Source organism: Chlorocebus sabaeus, chromosome 4, assembly GCF_047675955.1.
Source record: "Chlorocebus sabaeus isolate Y175 chromosome 4, mChlSab1.0.hap1, whole genome shotgun sequence".
Taxonomy (NCBI): domain Eukaryota; kingdom Metazoa; phylum Chordata; class Mammalia; order Primates; family Cercopithecidae; genus Chlorocebus; species Chlorocebus sabaeus.
The window spans coordinates 26,917,356-26,942,505 of record NC_132907.1 but is presented as its reverse complement, the minus strand read 5'-3'; the positions used below and the strand labels follow the sequence as shown (position 1 = coordinate 26,942,505).

At 39.2% G+C, this 25,150-nt stretch overlaps 1 protein-coding gene across 1 annotated transcript in view; it reads left to right on the top strand.

Moving 5' to 3' along the window:
• The window catches only part of PIK3R1 (phosphoinositide-3-kinase regulatory subunit 1), a 70,991-nt gene that overhangs the window by 33,071 nt on the left and 12,770 nt on the right, over positions 1-25,150 (top strand). Inside the window, exons 2-6 of the mRNA XM_007974383.3 lie at positions 13,781-13,873; positions 14,322-14,396; positions 19,927-20,058; positions 20,867-21,068; positions 21,264-21,343. Coding sequence (XP_007972574.3) covers positions 13,781-13,873; positions 14,322-14,396; positions 19,927-20,058; positions 20,867-21,068; positions 21,264-21,343 — 582 coding nt within the window. The remainder of the gene's footprint in view (positions 1-13,780; positions 13,874-14,321; positions 14,397-19,926; positions 20,059-20,866; positions 21,069-21,263; positions 21,344-25,150) is intronic.

The window sequence follows — 25,150 nt, the reverse complement described above, 5'->3', positions numbered from 1 at the left end:
GCCATGCTGTTCAGTGTAGGAGCCACCAGCCACATGTCAAAGCCACACTGAGCCACTGAAAGGTGGTTGCTATAAATTGAGATGTGCTATGAGCGGAAAACAAGAGAGAAATGAAGACTAACATATCTGCTGAATAATTTTTATATTGATCGTATGTTGAAATGATTATATTTTGGATATATGGGGCTAAAGAAGATATTAAATTTCACCTGTTGTTTTTGCTTGTGATGTGGCTACTAGAAAATGTAAAATTACATGTGTGGCTTACAGCAAGACCCCACTATTTACAGAGCACTGAAAGTCATTCTTCCCCTTAATTCCTTATCTAAACTCTACTCATTGACTATTTTGTGTTTCTCCACCTTTTCTTCCAAAATGAAGTTGCTAGAAGGCATGACTATGGAAACACTTTATCTCCTACTGTGATTTTTCAAGAGTGAGGAAGTTTGGTTGTCACCATGAGGGGGAGGGGTTCTGTTCTCATTTGGTAAACATAGACCAGATACGCTAAACATCCCATAGAATATCTTAGAAAAAGAAAATTACAGTAAGTAGAGAAATGAATCAAAGAGTGGCTATTCTTGAACTCTCTGCTTTCCAGGTCTTTTTGGCTAGGGAACTCTTTTTCTAACTTTGTTGCCTGGCTTTTGGCAGTTAATGTCCAAACTAGTGCACTGAGCTGCCCCCTAAAAGGGGTACAGTTTGTAAGGAAACGATATGCCCTATGGGACCTCATGGGATGACATTCAGTACATAAGGATCTCTTGGAAGGGAGCTGCCTTTATGTCCTCTAAACCAGGTCATCTCTTATCAGTTAAATCCTGGTGCTGACTAGTACAGCTGTGTGAGCCTGGACAAATCACTTCTGAGCCTGTTTTTCTTCTCTGTACAATGAAAATGATGATAGAACCTTTCTTATAACGTTGTGAAAGATTATATTTTCTGAGATAATTTTAGTAAAGCAATTTAGCATAGAGCCTGATACATACTAAGTATGTTGTGTATGTTGGCCATGATTATTATTGGCTTCTTGGTAATGAGAGCCTCAGATTCTAAGGGCAGTTTTTAGTGTATTATTTCTGATCTTGTGTAATCAGAAATACCACATTTTTGAGAATGTATTCTTTTCCAAAGAATTAAATGACTCTCAGAGGGGAATGGATAAACCCACAGAGGTTTTGGAAATGGAGCTGTTTCCTCTAAGTTTCATGACTTCTAATTAAGCCCCTTTATCTGTTTTATCCCTGACATTTGTACTCACTGTGTAGATCATGAGCTAATTTTGCATGGACTCTCCCCTCCCATCATCTCTTAGAGCTCAGCAGTGCTGTGCATGCCTTGGTTAAAAATCTCAAACTGTCCAAATGAATTGCATTTATTAGCAATTTAATGCTGAAACTCAAAGAGGGAGAAGAGGAGAAAAAAAAAAAAATCAAAGATGAAGTGGAAAGAGAAGGGCCCTTGGATACAGCCAGACAGGGGTTATAATATCTGCTCTGCCAAACACTAGTTAAGTGATCTTGGTGTAGTCACCAAACCTCTGAGTCTCTTTCCCACATACAAAATGAGGTTGATGTATTTCACAAGGCTGTTATCATGACTCAAGGAAATAACCTAAATGACTAGGGCAGTGACAGTTCACCTCTCTCTCTTCATGTTGCTCTCAGTTTCATGATCTCCTCCTCCCCGCAACCCCATGATTTATAGAAGCCAAGTTACATTCTCTGATTTATAGCTGCTGTAACTTTGGAATACATTTAAGAACATGGAATTGGTTGTCTTTTGTTAGATCCACATACAGAAGTCACAGAAATGTTTTCATCATTTTGAATTTTACTGTTCATTCTGGCAAAGTGAAAATTTATACCAAAACACTATTTTAAACCACCTATCCCCTGGGTTAGAAATTATAAGTTAGTGTAGCCCAGTGAAGTATAATTAAATGTTGCCATTCTCCCATTTATTTAACTTCCTTCCCTCCATATTTGAAGTAATTTTTGCTTGGTGCCAACTCCAGTCATTCTCCAGATGCCTGTGATTTCTTCCAGATTTTCAACACATAGTGGCTAAAGATAATATAGAATTATTTTTTAAGTAATTTGTGATTAAATGTAAATTTAGTAATTTTATGTTAGGACATGTGATCTCCTTGACATTTTCTCTAAAACACAGAATTTAAGAACTATAAATGATTTTAGAACATCTAGTTAAACCTCTACCACTTCACTGTTATGACAGTGAGGCCCAGAGACATTAAATGTTTTGCCCAAAGTTACCAACATGTTGTTGGCAGAAAAATCTGGAACATATGGCCTCATCCATTGTCTAATTTTTTTCTACTAGCACAGTGCCTTTTCAATTGCTTTTTATATGATATAGTGACAATCATAAATAGGTAGGGGATTTAATCAATACTCTTAAAAAAAAAAATCACAGAAAGAAAGCAATTGTATTGAAAACCCCTTTCTAGTTTTTCCAGTAGGTTACATTAAATGGCCCCAAAAAGTAATTTATGGGCTAAAATGAATGTCTTCAGAAGGCTAACATAAAAGATGGCCAACAAGGGGAAACCTGAAACAGCCTTTTAGATAATTTGCTTAACTTCTAGCCCTTTTAAAAAAATTACTCAAGCTCCTATTAGAGCCAACAAAGAACATCTGTTGTTTTATTTATAGCCACAATTTCTAAGAAGCATATTCTATAGCAGATGAAAAAGTAGTTGACAGCTTATAATTCATAAAGTTACTGAGGCCTAATCTAATAGAACAAAATGTACAAACTCCCTCCTGTGGTTCAGGCCCTATCACTTCCCTTTCAGCTGAAGACAGAAATGGCGCAACAGAGAAGTGGAGCATAGGTTGTTATGGTTGTTAAGGAAGAGGCGACTCTGAGATGATAATGCAGAAAGGAATACCCCGCAGTGATAAATGATTGCTTTCACCTCTGGGCCGTCCACCAGCCTGAGTCACTGCTACTTTTTCATTAACAACATTGTACGGATTTTCATTATAGGAAGCCAACATTTTGCTGTGTTCAATCTACAGATTGTTAACATTGTATTTCCATCAGGAATCTAAAGTGTTAATTAAAATGACCGATTGAATAGTTCCCTCTCTGAGTGAAGCTTTTAGTTTACCCCTTTCACCAGTTAGCTCTAGTCTATATTGACATAACTTTCTCCCTGCTGACTCTTGAGCAATTATTAGAATTCACTCACTACTCAAATATCACCTCTCTGTATCTGTTGGCTTATTTCTGAGAATCTTTTTGAGAACATGACTAGGCTTCTTTCTATAATCTCTCTCTATATATATATTCTATATTTTTGTTCTACTATATCTACAGGGTCTTCTGTATATCAGTTTTGTATGTTTTTTTTTTTTTAAGTGCTTTGGTTTGGCACAAGTAACCGTAGTACTATTTATTACCCTGAGCTTTTTTGAGAATGTAGTGATAGGGTCCAACATCTGCCCAAATTGACCCATCTCAAGTTATAATTCTAAAACCATAACCAGAAGCAGCCCGTTAATTTCTTTAGCAGAGAGGTGAATAGCCTCTTGTTCATTTCACTGCTGATCACGGTCTGTTTTTGTCTGAGGTAGTGAAAGTATATTGCTTCATTTTATTAAACTCTGATTCCTTACACAATTAAGGATTGTGTTTACTTTTTTATCTCAAAATTGTTACTTTTTAATATATATAGTCTTATATCAGTGATCTTTTCAAACTTTTAAAATGAAGGCTGAATAAATATTATTGTATGCATTTCTTCTGCACCAGCTGATAGGGAATTTTCTGTACAATGTTTCCAGGCCTCTTACCTTTCTTGCCTTTATTTTTCTTCGCAATTCCACATGCAGGTCATTGCTTTCCCTTTCTCTCCCTTTTTGATCATGGGTGCTTCAACTCCCTTCATATATTTGTTAAGCATATTTTACTAAGATTTCATTTTGGGGGTGCTTGCAAATATATATTACAAAATATGTATTTTAAAAAAGTTATTTGCGGGGCCCTCTGTCCACCTGATGATTAACTAGAAGAGTCTTTTGTACCTTGCTAAAAGTGATAAGTTAGCTAGCTATATTTAGCTGTATAAAACCCATTACATCCTTGGGGAAGAATGTGCTTTGTTTAGCTTTATGAGAAAATATTTAATAAATGCTGTCTTGAAAATATTTAGCCTGGCTGAGTGGGCTGGCAAGGCTTCAATACTGATAAAGCAGAGGTGATGGTGAGAAGCTGGCCTTCCAGTCCAAGCTCAAGTTGAAAAACGCACCTCTTGTCACTAAGGGTTGCAACTGTCGCCAAGTGCTTGTCCATCAGTGTCATGTAAAGATTTTTTAACCTCACATATGGCGTCACGCAGCGTGTCTGCCTAAAAAGGCAACCTAGATTCACAGAGGGGTTACAATTGGCTTTGAAGTCCCATCTGTTCTTTAAAATCCTAGCTTTATTTCTTACTACTGGTATGACTTTAGGCAACTTGTTTAACTTTTCTTAATCTCAGTTTTCTCACCTGTAAAATGGGGACAATGATAATTCCTTCAAGCGTTGTACAGATTCAATGAGATAAAACGCTGAGCAGAGTTTCTTACACGAAGTGTTCACTACATGGGAGTTACCATCAGTAGTAGTAATTTGTCATCAGCCTAACATTTTCTGTCCCTCCCTAACTCCTCCCACCCCACAGGAAATACAAAGAGCAAAGTCCTCTTGAATGTGGTGAGGTGGGAAAGGCTCTGGCCTGGGCATCAGGAGGCCTCGGTCCTCGGCTGGAACTTCCTGTGGGACCTTGGGCAAGTTGTGGCTTACATAATGCCTCCCCTCTCATCCGTACACAATGCACAGGGCAGCAGAGCTCCCGGCTGCTAGTCTCTCTTTTGATACCTAATTCGTTGTGATATCAGACCGAATTTGATATGATAGCTAGACCCTCCAGTCCATAAGCATCAACTGGGGTCTGGTGTAAGATCAGCCTGTAAAATTCAGGCATGTAGGCAACAAGTTATCAGTAAGAAGGTCAATCATTGGGATTCTGTCTCCCACAGTGGTCTGGATTTCCTCTTTGTGGCAGGTGGCGTCAGCCTCAATCCTTGCTACTCAGAGTGTGGTTGTGGTGCGAGGACTGACAGTGTGGGCATCACCTGGGAGCCTGCTGGAAACGCAGAATCCCAGACCCCACCCCGACCTGAATCAGGCTGTTAATATGTACATTAAATTTGGGAAACCACTGCCTCAAACCACTGCTCTTGTTAATATTCTGACACATAGAGGGTATTTACTAAACACTTACAGAATTTGTGTTTGACATTGACATTTTCTAAACAGGGTTCCATTCCTTTCTTTGGGTGTAACGTGTACTGATGTGTTAGGTCAGGGTTACCGTAACAAAACACCACAGACTGGTGTTTATGTCTGTACCACCATAGACATTTAGAAATCTATTTCTCAGAGGGTGCCAGTGTGGTTGGGTTCTGGTGAGGGCCCTCTCCCTAGCCTCCAGGCTGCTGCCTTGTCACTGTGATCTCACATGGGAAGGGTGGGAAGAAAGGTCTCCGGTGCTGCTGCTTATAAAGGCACTAATCCCATCGTGAGAACACTTGCCCTCAGGACTTCCTCTAAACTCAGCTGCCTCCCAAAGGCCCTGTCTCCAAATACTATCACATTGAGGGTCAGGGCATCAACGTGAATCTGGGGGGAAGGGACACAATTCAGTCTGTAGCGGCTGACTTTGCATCTGACTTTAAAATGCATCTTTTTTTTTTTTTTGGAGACGGAGTCTTGCTGGAGTGCAGTGGCCGGATCTCAGCTCACTGCAAGCTCCGCCTCCCGGGTTTACACCATTCTCCTGCCTCAGCCTCCCGAGTAGCTGGGACTACAGGCGCCCGCCACTGCACCCGGCTAATTTTTTGTATTGTTTAGTAGAGACGGGGTTTCACTGGGTTAACCAGGATGGTCTCGATCTCCTGACCTTGTGATCCGCCCGTCTCGGCCTCCCAAAGTGCTGGGATTACAGGCTTGAGCCACCGCACCCGGCCTAAAATGCATCTTTTAAAAAAAAAGATGTGCTGGCAGATAAACATGTAAATAAAGCCAATATGATAAAATGTTAATCGTAGAATCTAGGTGAAAGATAATGTGGGCGTTCACTAAGCAATTCTTTCAACTTTTCAGGATATTTAAAAATGTCAGAGAAAAAAACCCCTACTCTCTGTAGTTATTTGAAAGGAATCTGGTGCTTGCTTTTTTCTCCTCATTTCCATCCAGGCTTTCTTAAGAGTGCTTGTTCGGTCTGGCTGGACAAACTTGCCTTTTTGGCAGTTCCTCTCTCTCTCCCCACTCACTTTCTCCTTGGTCAGCCAGTGGTCTGCTTCTGCACTGTCAGTGAGGTCCCAGCCTGTATCCAAAGCTTCTTTCTGGTCTCTAGTCTGCCAGTAGCATCTTTCTGTCCAGTTCCTCTCCATCCCCTGCCCTGTCCTAATACTAATCAGGGGATCTTTCAATTGCTTGTGACATCGCAGCTTCTCAAGTTACATTTTAAGACTCTGCTTTATTATTTTTAAGCATTTCTAACATGACATTGTATAAGTTTGACTCTGAAATTTATCAACACATGTAAGTAGGAGAGAAGTGTCTCCACAAGTTTGCCCTCAGCCAGAGATAGTGTGGTTCATCTGGAATGCCCCTGCCTTTCTCTGGTTATTAATAGGGGCTCCTATTGCTTTTCCATTTACAGTGTTAATTATCTGCATTTCAAAGTAGTTCATAACGAGAGAGAATATATTAACTTGTTATTTGGGGAGGAAGTACAGAAACTGCTATTATCAAGATCATTTAACTTGAACATAATCAGAAAGAATTAAGGTTATTCCCTTGTGGGGTTGACCATCAGATATCTGTGTGTTTCGTAATACCCTTATTGCAGATACCTTTTAAAGAAGGGAGGCTTGCGGGAAGTGTTGGGAAACTTACTCTAAGTTTCTTTCCTTGACTGGCACTTGTATACTCTGGCGCAGGGAAGACAAGCCCAAACTAAATACATAGGCACTACTTAAGAACTTTGCGACATTGGCCAAATAGTTTCCTTGCCTTTAAATTGGGGATAATAGAGACTATATACCTTTGAACTGCTATGAAAAATAAATGAAAATATTTTTGTAAAATACTTACTGTGGGAATGTGGCTCCTAGTGGATGTTCAGTACTAATCATTCATTCAGCAAAACAGCCTACCGCCCATTGCGTGGTATGGCCTATGATTTGTCTTTTTTCTTTTTTGGGGCTTCTGGCTCACACATCGTATGAAATGTTTCTTAGCACACCGAAAGACCAACTTTCCTTATAAATCATTGGCTTCAAAAATCCTATGGACTCAAGTATAAATTATTTTTCTGGTGAGGAGAGGAGGAAGCCCCTTCTTCCCCATTTATATCCTGCCTAGCATTTTAATTTGCTACACACTGTAAATTGTAATCTTAGAATCAAACTCCAATTTAAGTGATAAGGATCACAATTAATTAGGCTAGCCTGTCAAAGATTAAATGTAATCTTGCATTTCAGTTACCTCTTAACTCTGAGGCTTTAGCTGAGGCCATCAGAAACAAAGCTGTTAGGTCTGCTTATGTTTAATAAGATCTTTGCCTACTGTTTGTTTTCTATACCAGTCTGTTGTCTAGAAATAAAACGAATGGACAGAGGATCTCAAATCCCTTTCATTTGTTTTTAGCTGTGCGGCAGGAGAAATAAATGGGAGAAGATAAACTTAACGATATTAAAGACTAATTAGGGTATCTGAGGAGATTTGCAAACTTCTAGTTTAAATCTGTTGGCAACTCTTTTAATTCCCTCCTGCTAGTTATCTCTGAAAATAGTATAGTTATGGCTGAAGATTTATTTCCACATCTACTCTGTACTCTCATTTTCAGTTGCCCATACTTTTTTTCTCCTTCTTCCTCCAAAAAAGAAAAGTTCTTGTTTCCACCACGCTCAATATAATTTAGTACACAGTCGTTCCAACTTCATTTTTTCTTCACATTCAGTGTTCAGTGTTCAGTATTCTGAATGTGAAGAAATCTAGTGACTCAAATATATTAGTATTGTGGTCCTTTTGGGGAAAAGTGTGATAAATTGAAAATATTTTGGTTTTGACTTCTGAGGATTTTGAGTATTATGTATATATACAAAGGCAAAATGCAAGTGTTTACCAAATATGCTTCCAGCTTACTTCCTTAGAAGAGTATTGAGAAGAGTCTAAGTATGATAATTTCTGGTCTTAAAACCTGCAGTCGCAATCGGTGGATTTCCATAATCTAAACAATAATAAAGATTACATGACTAATTCTAACAATAATAGCTACCTATTAGTTTGTGCTTTCTACATACTGGGCACGAGGCTTGTCATGTTTATATATATATATATTATTCATTTAATCCTTATTATTGCACATAAGTATTCCCATTTTACAGATGAATAAATGGGATTCCAGTTAATTAACTCACCCAAGATTGCTGAATTCAGTACGTGGCAAAGCAAGGATTAAAACCTAAGCCTCTTTGGCTTTAAAGCTCTGCTTCTAATCACTTTTTTACTGCTGATTAAACAGATGTGTCCCAAAATTAAGGAACTTGTCGCTGGATTTTTTGCTTTGTTTTTGCTTAAAGAGCATAGGTCATCATTTGTTGTAGTGTCACCCATAAAGCTTAATAAGTTTAAAGTTCAGGATGTTAATCATTACAAGCATAAAGTATGAATATGCTTAAAAGGTTTATTGAAGAAAAGAATTGGGATTAGATTTGCCCACCAGAATATACATTTTTCACTTGAAGTCCTAAGAGAGATTCAGACAGAAATAGCTTTGACTCAGTAGCAGTTAGCAGACAGACTAACATCTTGATATAATATTGATCCACACTTTGCATATACACTTTTTTTTCTTTGTATTACATTTTTAGAGGTAAGTGGCAGTTTTTCACACACTTCCAAACTGCTTCCATCAGTAATGAAATATATTTGGCTTGGGCAGCCTCTGGAGTCCCAGTGTTTCAGCTTAAACTTTCCACTCGGCCCTGCCAGGCACTAACTTGAAAATATCTTTTTTTATGGAGAATGCCTCCCGAAGGTGCAGCTGTGTGCTGGTTTCATTTTGCACTTCATAACGGTGTTGGCACCACTTAATGCAAAGAATGCCACTGTCTCCCACACACTGCTGCTGCCCAAGGACTGTCGAGGCCTGTCCATGTCAGTGGTTTGGGAAGGGCTGAAGTTTGGAGAGAAGGCTCTTTTTCTATTCCGTGTGATTGGCTGTCACCAGGGCAAAGGGGGAAAACCAGAACTAGTGGAAAATGCAGCATCGGATGTGTCATCAAATATTCTTCCTGCAACCTGGAACACCTAGTTCATCGGTGTTCTGGTCAACATTGAAGGCTGAATCCTACTTTCTTTTGAAATAATGCATGTCTTGGATTCACTACTTTTAAACATTTCTGCTGATATTTATCCTTTTCTTTCTAAGCAATATTGATTTCTCAATGAAAAATGATTCAGCTAGTGAAAAACTGGGATTGGGTTGTAGTAAAGGAATCAACAAATTTGCCCTGATTCTGAAGAGTGGAGTTGGTTCTCCAGACTTATACACTGTGCTACAGCAAGCTTCACAACCAAAACCCATTACTTATTCAGGTATAAAAATCAAAAGCTGAACTGTAGTGAGAATTTATATGTAAACTGTTGGAGGATGGTGCTCTGTTAATCTGTGTTTGTTCCATACAACCCCTCCCATATAATTGATAATATTTGCATCTTTTTGTTCTTAGTCCTATTATTTTTTTGGTTCATCAAACTTTGTAACGTGGTGCTTTATCGTGGACTTTTCAAAGAACAACTTGCCAAATTTGATAATTCCTAGCAGTTGTCATTTCCTGTTGGAATTTCTTAAAATTGAATCTAATGGAAAAGTGATTCTTGACCTTGTGTATTTAGTAAAATTAAAGGCATAGTTGATTTTAGGATTGTCATAAAAATTAATATTTTGTTTTAAAATGCTTTTTAGACTTTCAGTGGCAATTGATCCTATTGTTGGAAGTAGATGATATAAATTTTAAAGCTTTTTGGATAGAACTTTCACATTCCCCAAGTCTAAATATTTTAAAGAGGAAATGGATTGACTCACAGACATTTTGTCCTAAGGAATAGAAAATCTTTGAATTGCTATTTTAAAAAAACTTCCTTGTAAAATTTACTATTTTCAAACTCCAGTTGCAAAATCCTGACCAGCTATGATGATTCATACATTTGAGCGATAAAGCTTTTTTCAATATTAAAAATTCAGTGGGGAGTCACTCAATACATTACAAAAAGAGTATTTATACTTCCTAGTACCTATGTGTATTTTTTTTTTCTTTTTAAAGCAGTCTGGTGTGCATTTTGAGAAAAGTTCCAGTGTTCTCACAGACACCTGACTTGGTGTAGCACGGTGCTTTTCAGAAACTTCGTCCAACACCTGAATGAGTAATGCATAAAACATACAATGTTTTGTAGCGCAGGATACTGCAGGTAAATTAACACTTTTTGCCAAAAAAAACATTGAAAAGACAAAGGAAAGCAAGGAGGTTTTGCTTTTTTAAAAATTTTTTTCAAGCTTAATGAAGAAAGAGAGAGCTGGAAACCCTTCTGTATGAGCATTTGCCAGCCCAGCAATATAACAACTTTTGGATGCATATTTCAATCACAATTAGATGAAATCTTTAATTATCATTTAATTTAACTTTCATATTTGCCTGCAGAAATGATTGTGTTGATAAGACTGGATTGAGACAAACCTTTATTAAGTAATTCTATTTTCAGAGCCAACATTCAAGTTTTTTTTTAATTAAAAAAAATGCCTGTGTAATTTATGAGAAAAGGGGAAGAGGAATTGGCATGTTGGTTGCATGAGAGTTGCATGGATATGTATTTACTATTTGATCTTTAGCTTTTTGAGATCTGGGGTGTGCTAAGTCTTGTTAGTTTGAGAGGCCTAAGGAATGACACAATGATGGATCTTAATAACACTTTTCTACATCATTTCTCTACCTGTATATTTCCCTTCAATTATATATGCTGATAGGATGATATTTCATTGTGTTCAGTGTAGAAGGTGTTTGTGAGAGAGGATACTTTTGTGAGTTGATATTAAGGCAAAGGGAAGTGGTTTATAATTTATCAGAGGAAATGAAATGGTGTGCCCTTTCATTTTATAATATTTCTTTTAAAATTTTATAATGATTTTAATTAGACTATGAAATCTTTAAGACATTTGTATTTTAAGTGCTTTTCAGATATATTTACATTTTAACATACAGAGATTTGAGAGAGATCATTGCTGAACTTTTTCATAGGATCACCCACACGAATTTTCTTATCAAAAGAGTATGTCCTAAAGCTTATTTCTAACCCCAAACAGATTACTAGCCCATTCCTGGATGTTCTGATTCTGAAGATTTAGGGTGGTACCTGGGAATCAGTATTTCTAGCACGTTCTCCAGGTGGTGCTTAGCTCTGGCAGGTGTGGGAGACACTGGAGAATGGTGAAGTTCCCACCCAGCCCTCTGCACAGTGACTGGAAAGTTAATGGCTGGTCGTTCGTGCCTTTATGAAACCTAAGATGTGTTACAGTGATGTTGCAGTAGGACAAAGTCACTCAAGAAATCGAGTGGTAACCATTGCAGGGCTTTGAGTTCAAATATTGATTAGCTCTATGTTAAGATGCCTTGTCTTCAGGGATAGCTTTAGAGTGGGGTCTTTAACACAAAGCTGACTCGGGAATCTTTCATCTGCCATTGACAAAATTTGCCCTTGTGCAGGCAGATAAGACTATACTCTCTAATACCGTGGGCACTAGCCACATATGGTTGTTTCCATTTACATCAGTTAAAATAAAAAATTCAGTTCTTCAGTTGGAATGGCTGCATTTTACTCAATAGCCACCATGGCTAGGCATTGCTTTATTGGAGGGCACAGCTGTAGAACATTTCCATCATCACAGAAAGCTCTAATAGACAGTGCTGCTATAGGATTTTCCTTCATAATGTAGCTCTTTTCTTTTTATCCTGGATAGTTGCAATGCTAAATAGAATTAGGTGGAAAGATCATGTGTCAGTCTATGTACTGCACATTGCATACTGCAGTCTGAGTGTTTTTGCAAAACGACTTAATCATACTTCATTCTCTGAGATCAAAATTTAGTAACACTACTTTGGTAGCATGAATGTGTTCTATGTTGACTTTTAGTACTTGAAATACAGGCTTAATTAAAAATTTGTTGGTCAGGTGCAGTGGCCCACACCTGTAATCCTAGCTTTTTGAGAGATTGAGGTGGGCAGATTGCTTGAGTGCAGGAGTTCGAGACCAGCCTGGGTAATATGACAAAACCCCATCTCTACTAAAAATATACAAAAAATTAGCTGGGAGTGGTGCTGTACACTGTAGTCGCAGCTACTCTGGAGGCTGGGATGGGAGGATCACATGAACCCAGGAAGTTGAGGCTGCAGTGAGCCATGATCATGCTGCTACACTCTAGCCTGGGTGACAGAGCGAGACCCTGTCTCAAAAAAAAAAAAAAAAAAAAAGAAATTTGTTTACCATGGTATATGGTTTATAATAAAGAGCTATACTGGTAAAATCTCACAGAAACAAAACCGCAAATATTTAGTCTTTCTCAGATTATATAAATTGTTCCTAGAAAAGATTGCAAGTGATGAGGCTAATAAACAGGTTGTACGTATATTTTCATAATGACTTTAATTTACCTTTATTTTGCAGTTTCACAAATTTAAGATGAATATATTTAGCTCCCTCTTCTGGCATAATTTGAGAATTTTTTTGCTAACAATGGTTTTTTTTTTGGACTGAGAATAAGATTATCAATGTAATGTTGAAGAATGTTATTTATGAGTGTCATCCAGTTAGATTTTTTGGTATCATTACAAATGGTTAAAACACACGGAAAAAGTTTATGAAAACACCACATTTTAAAAACTACTAACTGACCAAAAAATATATAAACAAAGGCTTTGACAAAGTTACACAGAAATTTAATTTGATATCAACTGGGCAGTATTCATTCATATTGGCTTCTGGATCTGAGACTCAGCCCATACTTGGCATTTGTGAGGCTTGGGGGCAAGAATGCAAAAAAGAGGCCCAAGTAACCTGTGCCTAAATATTTTTGTTATAAATCATGTCAACATGATTTATAACAAAAAAATCAATAAAATCTGTCCAATAAAATTTTATTATCTGTTCAATAAAATCTGTCCCATCCTTTCTGGGCAGTTATTTCTTCCTAATAACCAGGAGGAGAGATCTGAATTCAGATTCTTGGACTCCTGAGAGTTCTGCCCTAGAGTGTGGTATTATGCGGAGAGCTGGATCCTGGTTCATCCCTGGCTTCTCCCTGCACATCCAAACTCCCATCCATCCTGCCACTCCCCTCAACTTTGGGGCCCAGGGGTGTACCTAGACAGGGGGGTTTGCCCTGGGGAGGGTGGACCTGGGGGAAAGGCCATAAGAGGCTATTTAGCAGGAAATTCTGGGGCATTACTCTGAGCAAACTCTAGGTGAGAAGCAGTGGGCATATCACTTTGGCCTGGACAGTGCAAAAGCCCAGAGCAGGGGTTCTTCTTGCTCGGGCCTGGGTTTGCTAAGATCAGATGTAATTAAATTATTTTGTACGTCCTTCATTGTGGTCTAATGCATTCAACTATCCAAATTAAATACAATGGTGGGATTTTGTTGTTTGCAGCTTTGACTCTCCCGGATCTTGCAGAGCAGTTTGCCCCTCCTGACGTTGCCCCGCCTCTTCTTATCAAGCTCGTGGAAGCCATTGAAAAGAAAGGTAACCGGACTGCCAGAGGGCATCAGTTCACCCTTATTTCATGGCTGTTATTATTTGTCTCTTGGGCATTCATTAAGTAAATTTCCTGCTACCAGCTATGTCCAGATACTCTGCTGGACACTCAAAACTGTTTAGGGCTAAGTACTGGGGAAAATGTCTTGGTCTATAATTTCTAACTCTAGATTAACGTGTAGTTTCCATATGGAAACTATTAAATTCTTCATAATATAATAAATATGATTAACTTTCTTCTTAGAGGCCAGATGGTTTTGCCAAAATTATCGACATGCCAGATAAGATTAATAGTAGGAGTTGACTTCCAAGAATATTTGGTACGCATCTAGAACAGATACTGGATGGAAACTGGAATGTCTCTGGCAGCAGGCTCACAGGTTCTTCAGAGAGCTGTGTTTTGCATACATAGTCTGTGGTCTGTTTTGTGTCCTAGGTCTGGAATGTTCAACTCTATACAGAACACAGAGCTCCAGCAACCTGGCGGAATTACGACAGCTTCTTGATTGTGGTAAGTGTCACAGAGCTAGAAATACAAATGGGAAAGACAGGTCTTGGCTTTCTGTTTCAGGTAATGCACACACAAAAAATTGAATTTAATCTATGCAATGTTCTAAATGTAAAGGGAACTCAAATCATGCACAGCTCCCCCTGCCCTGTTACGGTAACAGTGCAAACCTTTGACATTTTTCTCCTGAGTTGGGCTGCAAGTGTGTGCATGCCTCCCTTCAGGCATGTTGGCCATCATCATAGCCATCAGGCCGTGGGTCCTGCAGAGGAGAGAAACCACCTCTTGATGTTTCTCTCGCTCTGTATATCTACCATCTTTCCTTGATCCTGAATTTGGCTACATCTATTTCATCTGAAGCAGTTAAAAAATATTTTTAAGCCTATGTCACCTAAGAAATGTCTCTTCTGACATCCTTTTTCTTTTATTACCTTTCCCTTCCATTTTCCTTTTCCCTTTCCCTTTCTTTCTGGCTTGCCTTCTTTCTTGCTTTTTCTTGTGTTGAGTACATTAAGTAACATCATGAGATTGTTATGTTCAGTGGTGTGCTGATAAACCAACTCTCTAGGAAGAAAAAGGCCCTGGTTTGTAGCGTCTGCCCATTTTTGTGGCATGAATGTTCCCACCGGGGCTTATTTCAAGCTAACCAACATGTCACTGGATGTGGAATTGGGAAGAATTGAGGACAGTTTGGTTAAATGACACTCATTAATTTAGCCAAGAGGACTTTAGTACCCCCACACACCCACTTCCTCCTTTGGCACAGAGAAAAAACTACACATCAATTTACTTGCCAGCATTCCAGCAAGTCATCTTCTTATATTGACTTCTAAAATCTCTCAAGATCCTTCATTCCCTCATAACACTTTAAAAAAATTATATACTGCCTCACATCATTTTAACTGAACTTAGGTGTTTAAACCAAAAAGAGTGAAACCCAGTTTTGCACTCCTTCAGAGGTATAATTGTACAAAGAATGCCCACATGATAGTAAATGAGAATTTGAAGCGTGAGGCAGTTTCAAAATGAGGCAGCTGCTGAGACTTTCTAGAAAAGAGGTCTTTTTGGAGAAAAGGAGGAGACTAGACCTTTATCAGTATCAGTAAATTCTTACACTTGAAATGTTCTGACCAAATGTTTTAAAAGTTAAAAAAATGTTTAACTTCATTTTTTCTTTGTACATGGAAATCAGTTGCATGCGAACAGGGCATATCCTCTTTGCTGCTCTGCCTCCTGCACGTCCCACAGAGCAGATCATTAGAAGTTAACATGCAGAACACTCAAGGTGAAAAGGCTTGTTTTTTGGTATTTCTGACAGCTTTATCAGAGTATTAAGGAAACGCTGAATTTTGTCCTTAGCCAATTGAAATAAAGACACATGTTTGGGTCAGAAAATTGGTCAAATTATGAACATGTTTAGTCACAGGAAAAGTTTAGACATCAGAGCCTGATGAAGTGGAAGTTATTTGAGAAATAGTGGTTAGGTTTGTAATGTGATCAACACAGAATGATGCAGTTTAGTTGTTAAAAAAAAAAAAAAAAAAAAAACTCTTCACACCACTCGCAAGATAGAGTCAACAACCAAGACTCACGTCAATGGTACATTTTGACCGACAGCTTTCCTTCCCCAGTGAGATCAAAACACATAGAAAAGTGGTTTCATTTGGAGTCTGTGCTAAAAAAGTGAATTTTGTGCCCCCCCCACCAAATATAAATAAATGTTGTCCAAACTTGGGAGTGGATCTGCCAGGTCTGTTTCCAACTCAAAGATTTTTCAATACATAAAAATTTTGTATAATATCCTGGAGGAAGTTCCAAAATAGTCACTTACTCCTAAAAAAAAAATTATGGCTTTTAACTAACCTTATGAATTACCAGTGTTTGAAAAGGACAGACATGGCAGACAATAGCCCACTTTTATTAGCACCTGCTAAGCTATTTCATCCTCACATTAACCTTGTGATATACATCCTAGTAACTTTAACTCACCAGAAAAGAAAGCTGACCCTCAGGTAAATAATTTCTTTCACATTTTTCAGTGGCTGAGTGGCTAATTTTTCTGACTCCAAAAGTCCTTGATTTTTTTCTCTTTTTTAATTTTGCCCTAAAATAAATTGTTTCTTTGTCTCATGCGAGTTTTAATGATTCAGATTTTCACCTGACAGTTTTTGGTTTCTTTTAACTTGACTCGGGCTTTCTTAGCCTTGGTACTATTGACATTTTAGGCTGGATAATTCTTTGCTGGAAGAGTGGCAGCCTGTCCCGTGCATTGTGAGATGCTTAGCCACATCCCTAACTTCTACCCACGAGGTGCCAGCAGCATTCTCCCCCAGGTGTGACAATCAGAAATGTCTCCAGACATCTAGGGAGAGATCTGAAGAAGAGGGGACTCCATTCCAGGGGGAGGGAGGGAGGAGTGAAGGATTGAAGAGTTTACGGGGTACCTGTCGTGAGTAGACTCGGTGAAAAGTGAGGTAGGAGAGAGTGCAAACTCCTCCAGTCAAGACCTAAAGATTATGTAGCTCTTCAAAAGTCATCACATGACAGGTGTGAATAGCTAGTGGGAGAGCACGTTAGGCCAGTTTCAGTGCAGAAAAGGGTTCTTAGAGAGCAGAAGTCAGAGAAATAAAAGAGACTTTGTCACTAACTCTAGTAGAATTTGACATAAGGTAACATTACCCAAAGACCTGCATAAGATAATTTTATTCATACACTATAAAAGTTCTTTGGATATACCTCATGTGTTAGAGAAGGGCTTTGACAAATGAACTTCACTCTAAGAGCCTTCTAGTTCAGTCCACAAACATTTAACACGTTGTATGTGCTAGACACTGAGGGATGCGAGAAGAGCAGGTGACAGCCACAGTCCTTGCCCTTGACATACCTTGGTCTAATAGGGGGAAACATAATCCCATATGATGATTATACTCTTTGGGAAGTGTCTTGATAGAGGGATGGCTCATTAGCACTGCAAAAGCACAGAGGGAGACCCTGCCTGAGGGAGGGATGTGTGTATATTTATTATCTTAACGTTTATATTGCATCACCAAATGTTTTATCACATATTTTAGGATAAGCAAATTCAGTAATACTAATTTTCCGGGCAAAGAGACATTAGATGAAACACACAGGGGCAAAGTGTATGGGAGACCAGAAGCATGGCCAAGAGTGGTGACCATAGAGAATTCCTAGAGCGACACACACACACGATTTTATTTGACGGTATTTAATTATGCTCACAATTGCATTACCTTCAACATAGATCCTTCAGGCAAAGACCTGCAATGGTATTACCCCTCCCACATTTGTTAAACATGTGATAGGTCTCTGGTTAGTTGCTTGTAGGACATTTAAGTGATTTAACGCTTTGTCTCTCACCTTTTAAATTTAGTAATTCTTTTCCTCAAGTTGACCTGTCCATATCCTATTCCAGTCTGACTTTTCTTAGAGCTCTGTGGTTGGGTGACTCACTTTTGAAACGTCGGCCTACTTAGTGGGGCAGGTTTGGTTTATGATAACGATATGTCCAAGGAATTTTTGTAGTCTTAGGCTCAACCTCGAATGATTTGTACTATCATACTTCATTGAAGGGTATCTAGGATACTACCTTCTCCCACTCACTTATACTCAAACACTTTGCAGTAAACTTTCATACTTCCTCATTCTCTCCTAGGCCACAGCCCAATGCAGTCAATCACTGAGTTATATGAGGTCTTGATAATATCTTGCACATTTCTAACTGCATTAGAATTCAGACCCCATCACCTTGATTCAGAGAACTAAAACTGGTAGTTTTACTTCTAGCAGCACTCCTTTCTAATTTATTCTTAACACTGTCATTAGTAAAGCTGTTACAAATGTAGTATCTTGCCCATCAGCCCATCTTTTCTCCACTGAGTACACAAGTCCCCAGATCACTTTCCTCAAGTTACCCTTCACATTGCTAGTGTACATCCTTCAGCAGCAGCCAAAGGCCTCTTCTTTTCTGGAGGCCCATGGTCAGCCCTGCCCCCAGATCTTTGTTTCTAGCATCCCTTTTTTCTGCTGGGCATTGTGTCTTTTTCCAACCCAAGTGCTCAGAGTGCCATGCATAGTGAGTGCCTGGAGAGTGGTTTTGATTAGTATCACCCCCGTTATTGGATCGCTTGACCTGTTTCCCAGCTGAGGCATTTACTGGACAGGTATGCTCATTTTATTTTCTGAGATAGTCTGATGTCCACAGGTTAGATTAGTAATACTCAGCCAGAATTAGGGAGAAATATTCTAAAAATGTTGAAATTATTTTCATGGATATTGTTTAGCTCAGTTGCTAAAAGTCTGTAGTATCTTACTGTTGAATCCGCCACTCTGTTGGTGACATTTACATGAATTCTGAGATGTATCAACTCAAGTCTTAGGAAATCTGGGAATATGCATTTTTCAAATTTTCCAGTTGAGGTTTTAGGAAACATTTACTATATGACTAACCATTCCTAGTTAGAACCCTTCTCAGTCAGGGCAGAACCACCCTCAGAGGGTGTTAGGAAATGTTTGGATTCTATATTCGTTTGCTCAGGCAGTTATAACAAGTTACCACTGACAGCTTGGCTTAAAACGCAGAAACTTGGCCGGGCACAGTGGCTCATGCCTGTAATCCCAGCACTTTGGGAGGCTGAGGTGGGTGGATCACAAGGTCAGGAGTTTGAGACCAGCCTGACCAACATGGTAAAACCCCGTCTCTAGTAAAAATACAAAAATTAGCCAGGTGTGTTGGTATGCACTTGTAATCCCAGCTACTTAGGAGGCTGAGGCAGGGGAAATTGCTTGAACCCGGGAGGTGGAGGTTGCAGTGAGCTGAGATCACACCAGAGATGCACTCCGGCCTGGGCGACAGAACGAGACTCCGTCTCAAAAAGCAGAAACTTACTTCTTGTGGTTCTAGAGGCTAGAAGTCTGAGATAAAGGCATGTTTGGTTTCTCCTGAGGCTTCTGTCCTTGACTTGCAGGTGGTTGCCTGCTCACGGTGTCCACAGCGTTTTTTCCTCTGTGCCTATGCATCCCTAGTGTGTCTCTCTGTGTCCTCATTTCCCCTCTTAGAAAGATATCAATTAGATTGGATTGGAGTCCACTCTAATGGCCTCATTTTAACTTAAATGCAGTCACTTTCTGAGGCACTAGGGGTTTGGGCTTAGAGGGGTGGGATAGAGGATGGGGTAGGTAACCACTGAAGATGCAGCCCAATTCAGCCCATAACATAGGTATTATTTTTTGTTGCCCCAAAGTCCAGAGGTCTCCTACTGGCATCATGGGCAGGGGGTCAGGCATCCCAAATGCTTGCAATATGTCGGACAGACCTCCACAGGAAAAACTGTTCTACCCCAAATGCCAGGATCAACCCCTACAAGAAGTACAGCTAACAAATACTTTGTGTCTTATATTTATCCTCATATTGCTTCCTTTTTTTTTGTCACATGAGTCAGATGTTCAGAAAATTAGCCCAACTGATGTATTCTATAAAATAAATGTCTGAAATATTTCTTAAAATGTTTCCTAGATACAGCCTCTGTGGACTTGGAAATGATCGATGTGCACGTTTTGGCTGACGCTTTCAAACGCTATCTCCTGGACTTACCAAATCCTGTCATTCCAGCAGCCGTTTACAGTGAAATGATTTCTTTAGCTCAAGGTTTGTTTTTTCTCTTCTGAGGACCTCATTGGACATAAATGGAGATGTAGATATGCTTGTATATGTGTTGCATATATAGAGATAGTGGTTAGAAAATAGTGGTAGTAGCCACCTGTTCCTCCCCCAACAAGACCACCTCAAATTTCCTCCTCCACCCAGGCATCCAAGAGAAGACCTAGATTCTCATTTGCTTGGGAAACCCGTCTGCATGTCAGAATCAGAAATGGCTCATTGTTAACCTACTGGTCTTAACAAAGTTTGTACATCAATGAAGGACACGGTCTTCCAAGTACTAGTGTCAGATTCAAGGAACCGGGACTAGGATCCAGTGATGGGGGATGTTCTTGTCACCTTCCCTGAGTGGCCATACAGAATGTGTTGAGGGAAGAGGGCTCTCAGTTTTAGGAGCTAAGGTTCAGTTAAGTGCTTTGGGGACAGGAAACTGTGGTTCGTAACCTTCAAAGTTAAAACCTGTGATACTTATCTGATGCTCCTCTGAGTTAGCCAATCACACTTGAAGCTGCTCAATACTGGGTAAGTTGCTGCCAGCACACCCTAAACAGCTTGTGGTTTTTTTTTTACACACTGAGCTTCTTGCTTTTCCATTTGACCTGAGATTTCTTCTTTCTCATAATGCATTTTTTAATGAGAAGGACAAATGTACTGTGTGCTTCTCCCAACAACTTTTTAAATGACTCCTATAGCTTGAAGAAAGAACAGAGCTTTTCTAGGTGTTTATTCACCGATACCTGGAAATAGTCTCTTACTCATTTCCCTTTTCTTTTTGTTTTTTTTTTTAAACTTGTAGAAGTACAAAGCTCCGAAGAATATATTCAGCTATTGAAGAAGCTTATTAGGTCGCCTAGCATACCTCATCAGTATTGGCTTACGCTTCAGTATTTGTTAAAACATTTCTTCAAGCTCTCTCAAACCTCCAGCAAAAATCTGTTGAATGCAAGAGTACTCTCTGAAATTTTCGGCCCTATGCTTTTCAGATTCTCAGCAGCCAGGTAAGTGAAAGGAGACGAACATGTATTTTGGGGAATGAGGGTGGTCCTAAATGGATTGGTCATGACAATGTATTCTAAATATACTACTCCAGAGATGCATGCCCAAATGCTATCACACACGTTCACTTGAGTGTATATAATGAAAATGAGTTTGCTTTTAGGGAAAAGGTTTCTAATAAACTCTCTTTCTTACAGCTCTGATAATACTGAAAACCTCATAAAAGTTATAGAAATTTTAATCTCAACTGAATGGAATGAACGACAGCCTGCACCAGGTAATGCTTTTTGAACATGTAACATTCTCTCATTGTTCCTTTTATTAGAGCCTTAAAAAATGGTGGCTGTAAACCTCCTTTGAAGTAATACAGTTTCTTATGGAATTACGATTGGTAGTAATATGTTACCTTGTGATTTAAAGAAAAAAAATAGCTGAGTGATAGTGTATATGTTAATTATTATCTGAGTTTCAACATTTGCGGATTTTAAATTAAACTTGGTTTTAGGTGAGAGTTTGGAGAGTTCCCTGTACCCTTCAACATTTGTGCTTCAGGTTGTTGAAGAAATTTATGGAGTTCATTTTAGTTGTTGACATTTTTGTTTTTCTTTCTAATACTTATAAAGTAAGGGATTTATAATTACTATATAATTTAAAGTATTTTAGAATGTGTTTTTTGGAAGTGGGTATGCTGAGAAATGCCTGTCAAAATAAACATTTTCAATAATGCGAGCAGTATGAAACCAGAGCGTTCACTGCAGCAAGTTTGAGCAAGCCAGACACTTCTTTGAAAGCAGGCTGCTGTTCAGTTAGCCATTTAACAAAGCAGGAAATGTAGACCATGTTAGCAATGCATTTAATTTAAACTGATGTATTTTTCTTCTACTGTGGAAAGTCTAAACAACCTTATTTTGCTATATACCAGTTAAAAGTTAGCTAATCGACAGTGGTGATTTAGAATAGTGATTAGGGTCCTATATGTAAAGTTTCAGGACCAGTAAAAGGTGTTGCTTGTAGTCTTAATTTATGCCTGGAACTTAAATGAAACTCCATGAATATATTTATTATAGGTAATACATACAGATTACCACATTTATCTTGGTATGAACAGGCATAGGGACTCAGTTTCATCATCATGCAATGGAGAGTTAAGTTGTGCTTTTTCTTAATTGGGTATTGCACAGCCAGGCTTGGTTACTTGCATCTGGATGGGGCAGCCTAAGAGAGGCCAGGGCCTAGACTCAAAAGCCACCTGCAAGGGGGTAGGATAGAGGATGGGGTAAGTAAACACTGAAGATGTGGGTATTGGGAAAGGTTTATGTGGACAGGTCCAAAATGGTACCTGTGGTACCAGAGGTGAGAGGCATCAGATATAGTAGATAAGGCAAGCATGGGATGTTCCAAATCACAGCAAGCAGAATGTTTAACAGGAGTGCCCAGAATTCTAGGTAAACTACGTCAAAGAAGACTGTCAACAGGTAGGGCCTAGGACTTCAGTCCAGGGGGTGGCCAAAAGGCTTCATCTCGTGTGAGTACACAGGTCACTGTGAATGGATTTGACAGCTCTGTGCTGGTGTTCAGAGGCTGCCTTTGGACTTAGTGGAAAAGAATGGGCATAGGGATGTGGCATGTGGCACTTAAGTTGAGGTTTATGTTAGAGACTAGGGAGAGCTGGACTCTGCTTTCAGTGAAGGGCTAGTGGGGGTAGTCCTGATCTTTTCAGTGGCCACCCCTCTAGAGAGAAGAGACACATAGAAGCCAATGCCAGACAGGGTTTGACAGATACCCACAAATGAATTTATCACATGGAATTTTGGAAAATTTCTACTACACAAGGTATAGTAGAATCAGTGGTAGAGTTTGATTAGCCTGACTCGTGTCAACTGGTTAAATGTCTTTGTTAGTTGCATCCTAATTCCACCAAAGTAAAAATGGGTATCCGCACTATTTTCATAATGCCACCCAGAAAGCTGTTTGATATGTCAAAGGACCCTGTGTTTCTCTACTGAGCAATTGGTGCGCCTGTTTCAAAGGAGGATTAGTTCCATCAGCTCTGCTAAAGAATGACAAAGCCTTGAACATTTGCTGGATCATCCCAGTATTTATGTGGCCTCTTTAGAAAATTAAATCCAAGTAGGTTTTAAACTCTAGTTTGAGCCGTTTTCCCAGGAACTTTGTGTGATTTATATAGGACCTTTAGAATTAAATGGCTGTTGTAGTATCTTCTCATGTGTGCATACATTGTACTGCCCACTCCAGGAACAAAACATCCCCATCCAGAACATCTTTGTATTCAGGAATGGCTCCAGTGCAAATGACTAGTATGGCAACCTGGGTTGAAGAAATGATTCTTAGGCCTGGTTTAAAAAAATGCAATAATTTCTTAGAGGCCTTCAGCATTGCCACAGCATGTGCTAGTACCAGATAGAACTTTGAAAGCATAGCACCTTACATCTCCAGTGAATGGCCATTTACAGTAACATTGTTGTGAACACAAATGAGTACCTGAATGATATTTAAGGGAGACAAAAGCAAGACTCTGTTATAGGGCAGATAGACAGCATTTCTAATTATTACCAGATAGAACTTGAAATGACAAAGCTTATGATGTTTGAGGCAAAGTTTCAGTTCAAATGAGACCCATTAGCACATAGTATCTAATTAAATGGTAGGTGGGAGTGCACATACTCTAAGTACAAAAAGAACTTCAGAGATGCAGCTGGTGACTATCTAGGGTAATGGAGTAGACAGAAAAGGCTCATAGAAGAAATAGGGCTTGAAATGTGTCTTGAAGAATAGGTACAATTTGAATAGGCAAAGGAGAAATAGCATTTTGATGCATGGAGTTTAAAGCCTTATTCAAAATAAATTACACAGTACAAAATAATGGCTTGGTATTTTACAAAAGCAGTACATATTTTAAGTGATAGTATCACAAAAGAAGCATCATTTTAGAGTTGAAAGCATTGTCCAGCTTTACCAATTTAGACATGAGGAAACCAAGACCCACAGAGAGAGATTTGCTGTGTGCTCCCCAGCCAGTGGGGGCCCAAACGGGGTCTGCCCAGGAGCCGCCGCCTCCACTCCAGCCCGTTCTATCTGCCATGCCCTGCTGCCTGGGTTTTTGGAATCTTCATGAGCAATGAGGCTGCTTTTAGTGTCCAATCAAAAACTTCTCTGAAGTTCCCGGCATGTAATAAACTAAAAATATGTGAAATTAGCCCCCATGGGTCACACATAGTAAACAATGTCAGGACAGTGTTAATACTTTTCAGGATAAGGCTTCAAATCACTCCATGAGCCATGCGGTGGAAAAAACAGTGGGCTTCTGACTCAAATAGATCTGGATTGGAATCTCAACTCTTTCCAGTAACTCAGCTTTTCCAAATTGTTTTCCAGACTGTGGAACTGGGTTAATGCCTCTCTCCTGGGGTTGGTATGAGATTTAATGAACTGATCATTTCTCTACTATCTATCGCATCAACTCTAGCTTTTGAGGCCTTATGGGAGCTGTCCTCATTCAGCAGGTCTGGTTCCTTCAGTCCACCTATTCCTCATTAATTGTGTGAATTCTGTCAGGCCTTTTTCCTTACGCCATGTTCCCAGCCAGCAGAGCTACGGCCTCTAGGAGCCTGTAGGGGCAAAAAGAGACACTCTGGGAAGTTGCCTCCCTGATGTGAGTATGTTGCTTGGAGGGAGGAAGGTGCCTTTGTATGAAGCCCTTCCTCTATATGTGGCTTGGTGAATGGAGCAGCCTAGATTTCATCACCACTCCTCCATCTTGCCTAGGTGCCTTTGCACAGTGCACAAAATATGCAACCATACGTAACTGCCCCAAGCAGTGCCATCCACTTTATCTCCACTCAAGTAGATCCTTCCCCTGTTTTATATGCAAGTCGACCCATTCAGTATGTTTATGCCTTTAAGCTTTCTGTCATCTTATGTTTAACTGTCTATAGTTTTTCCTATTAATCTACTTAATTACATTTCTAAAGGGCAGGGGTAAATGCTTTTTCTCCTTTTGAGCTCTTCCTAGCAGACAACTAGATACAGCATAATAATTATCCAAATTTATTCTTTGATAAAC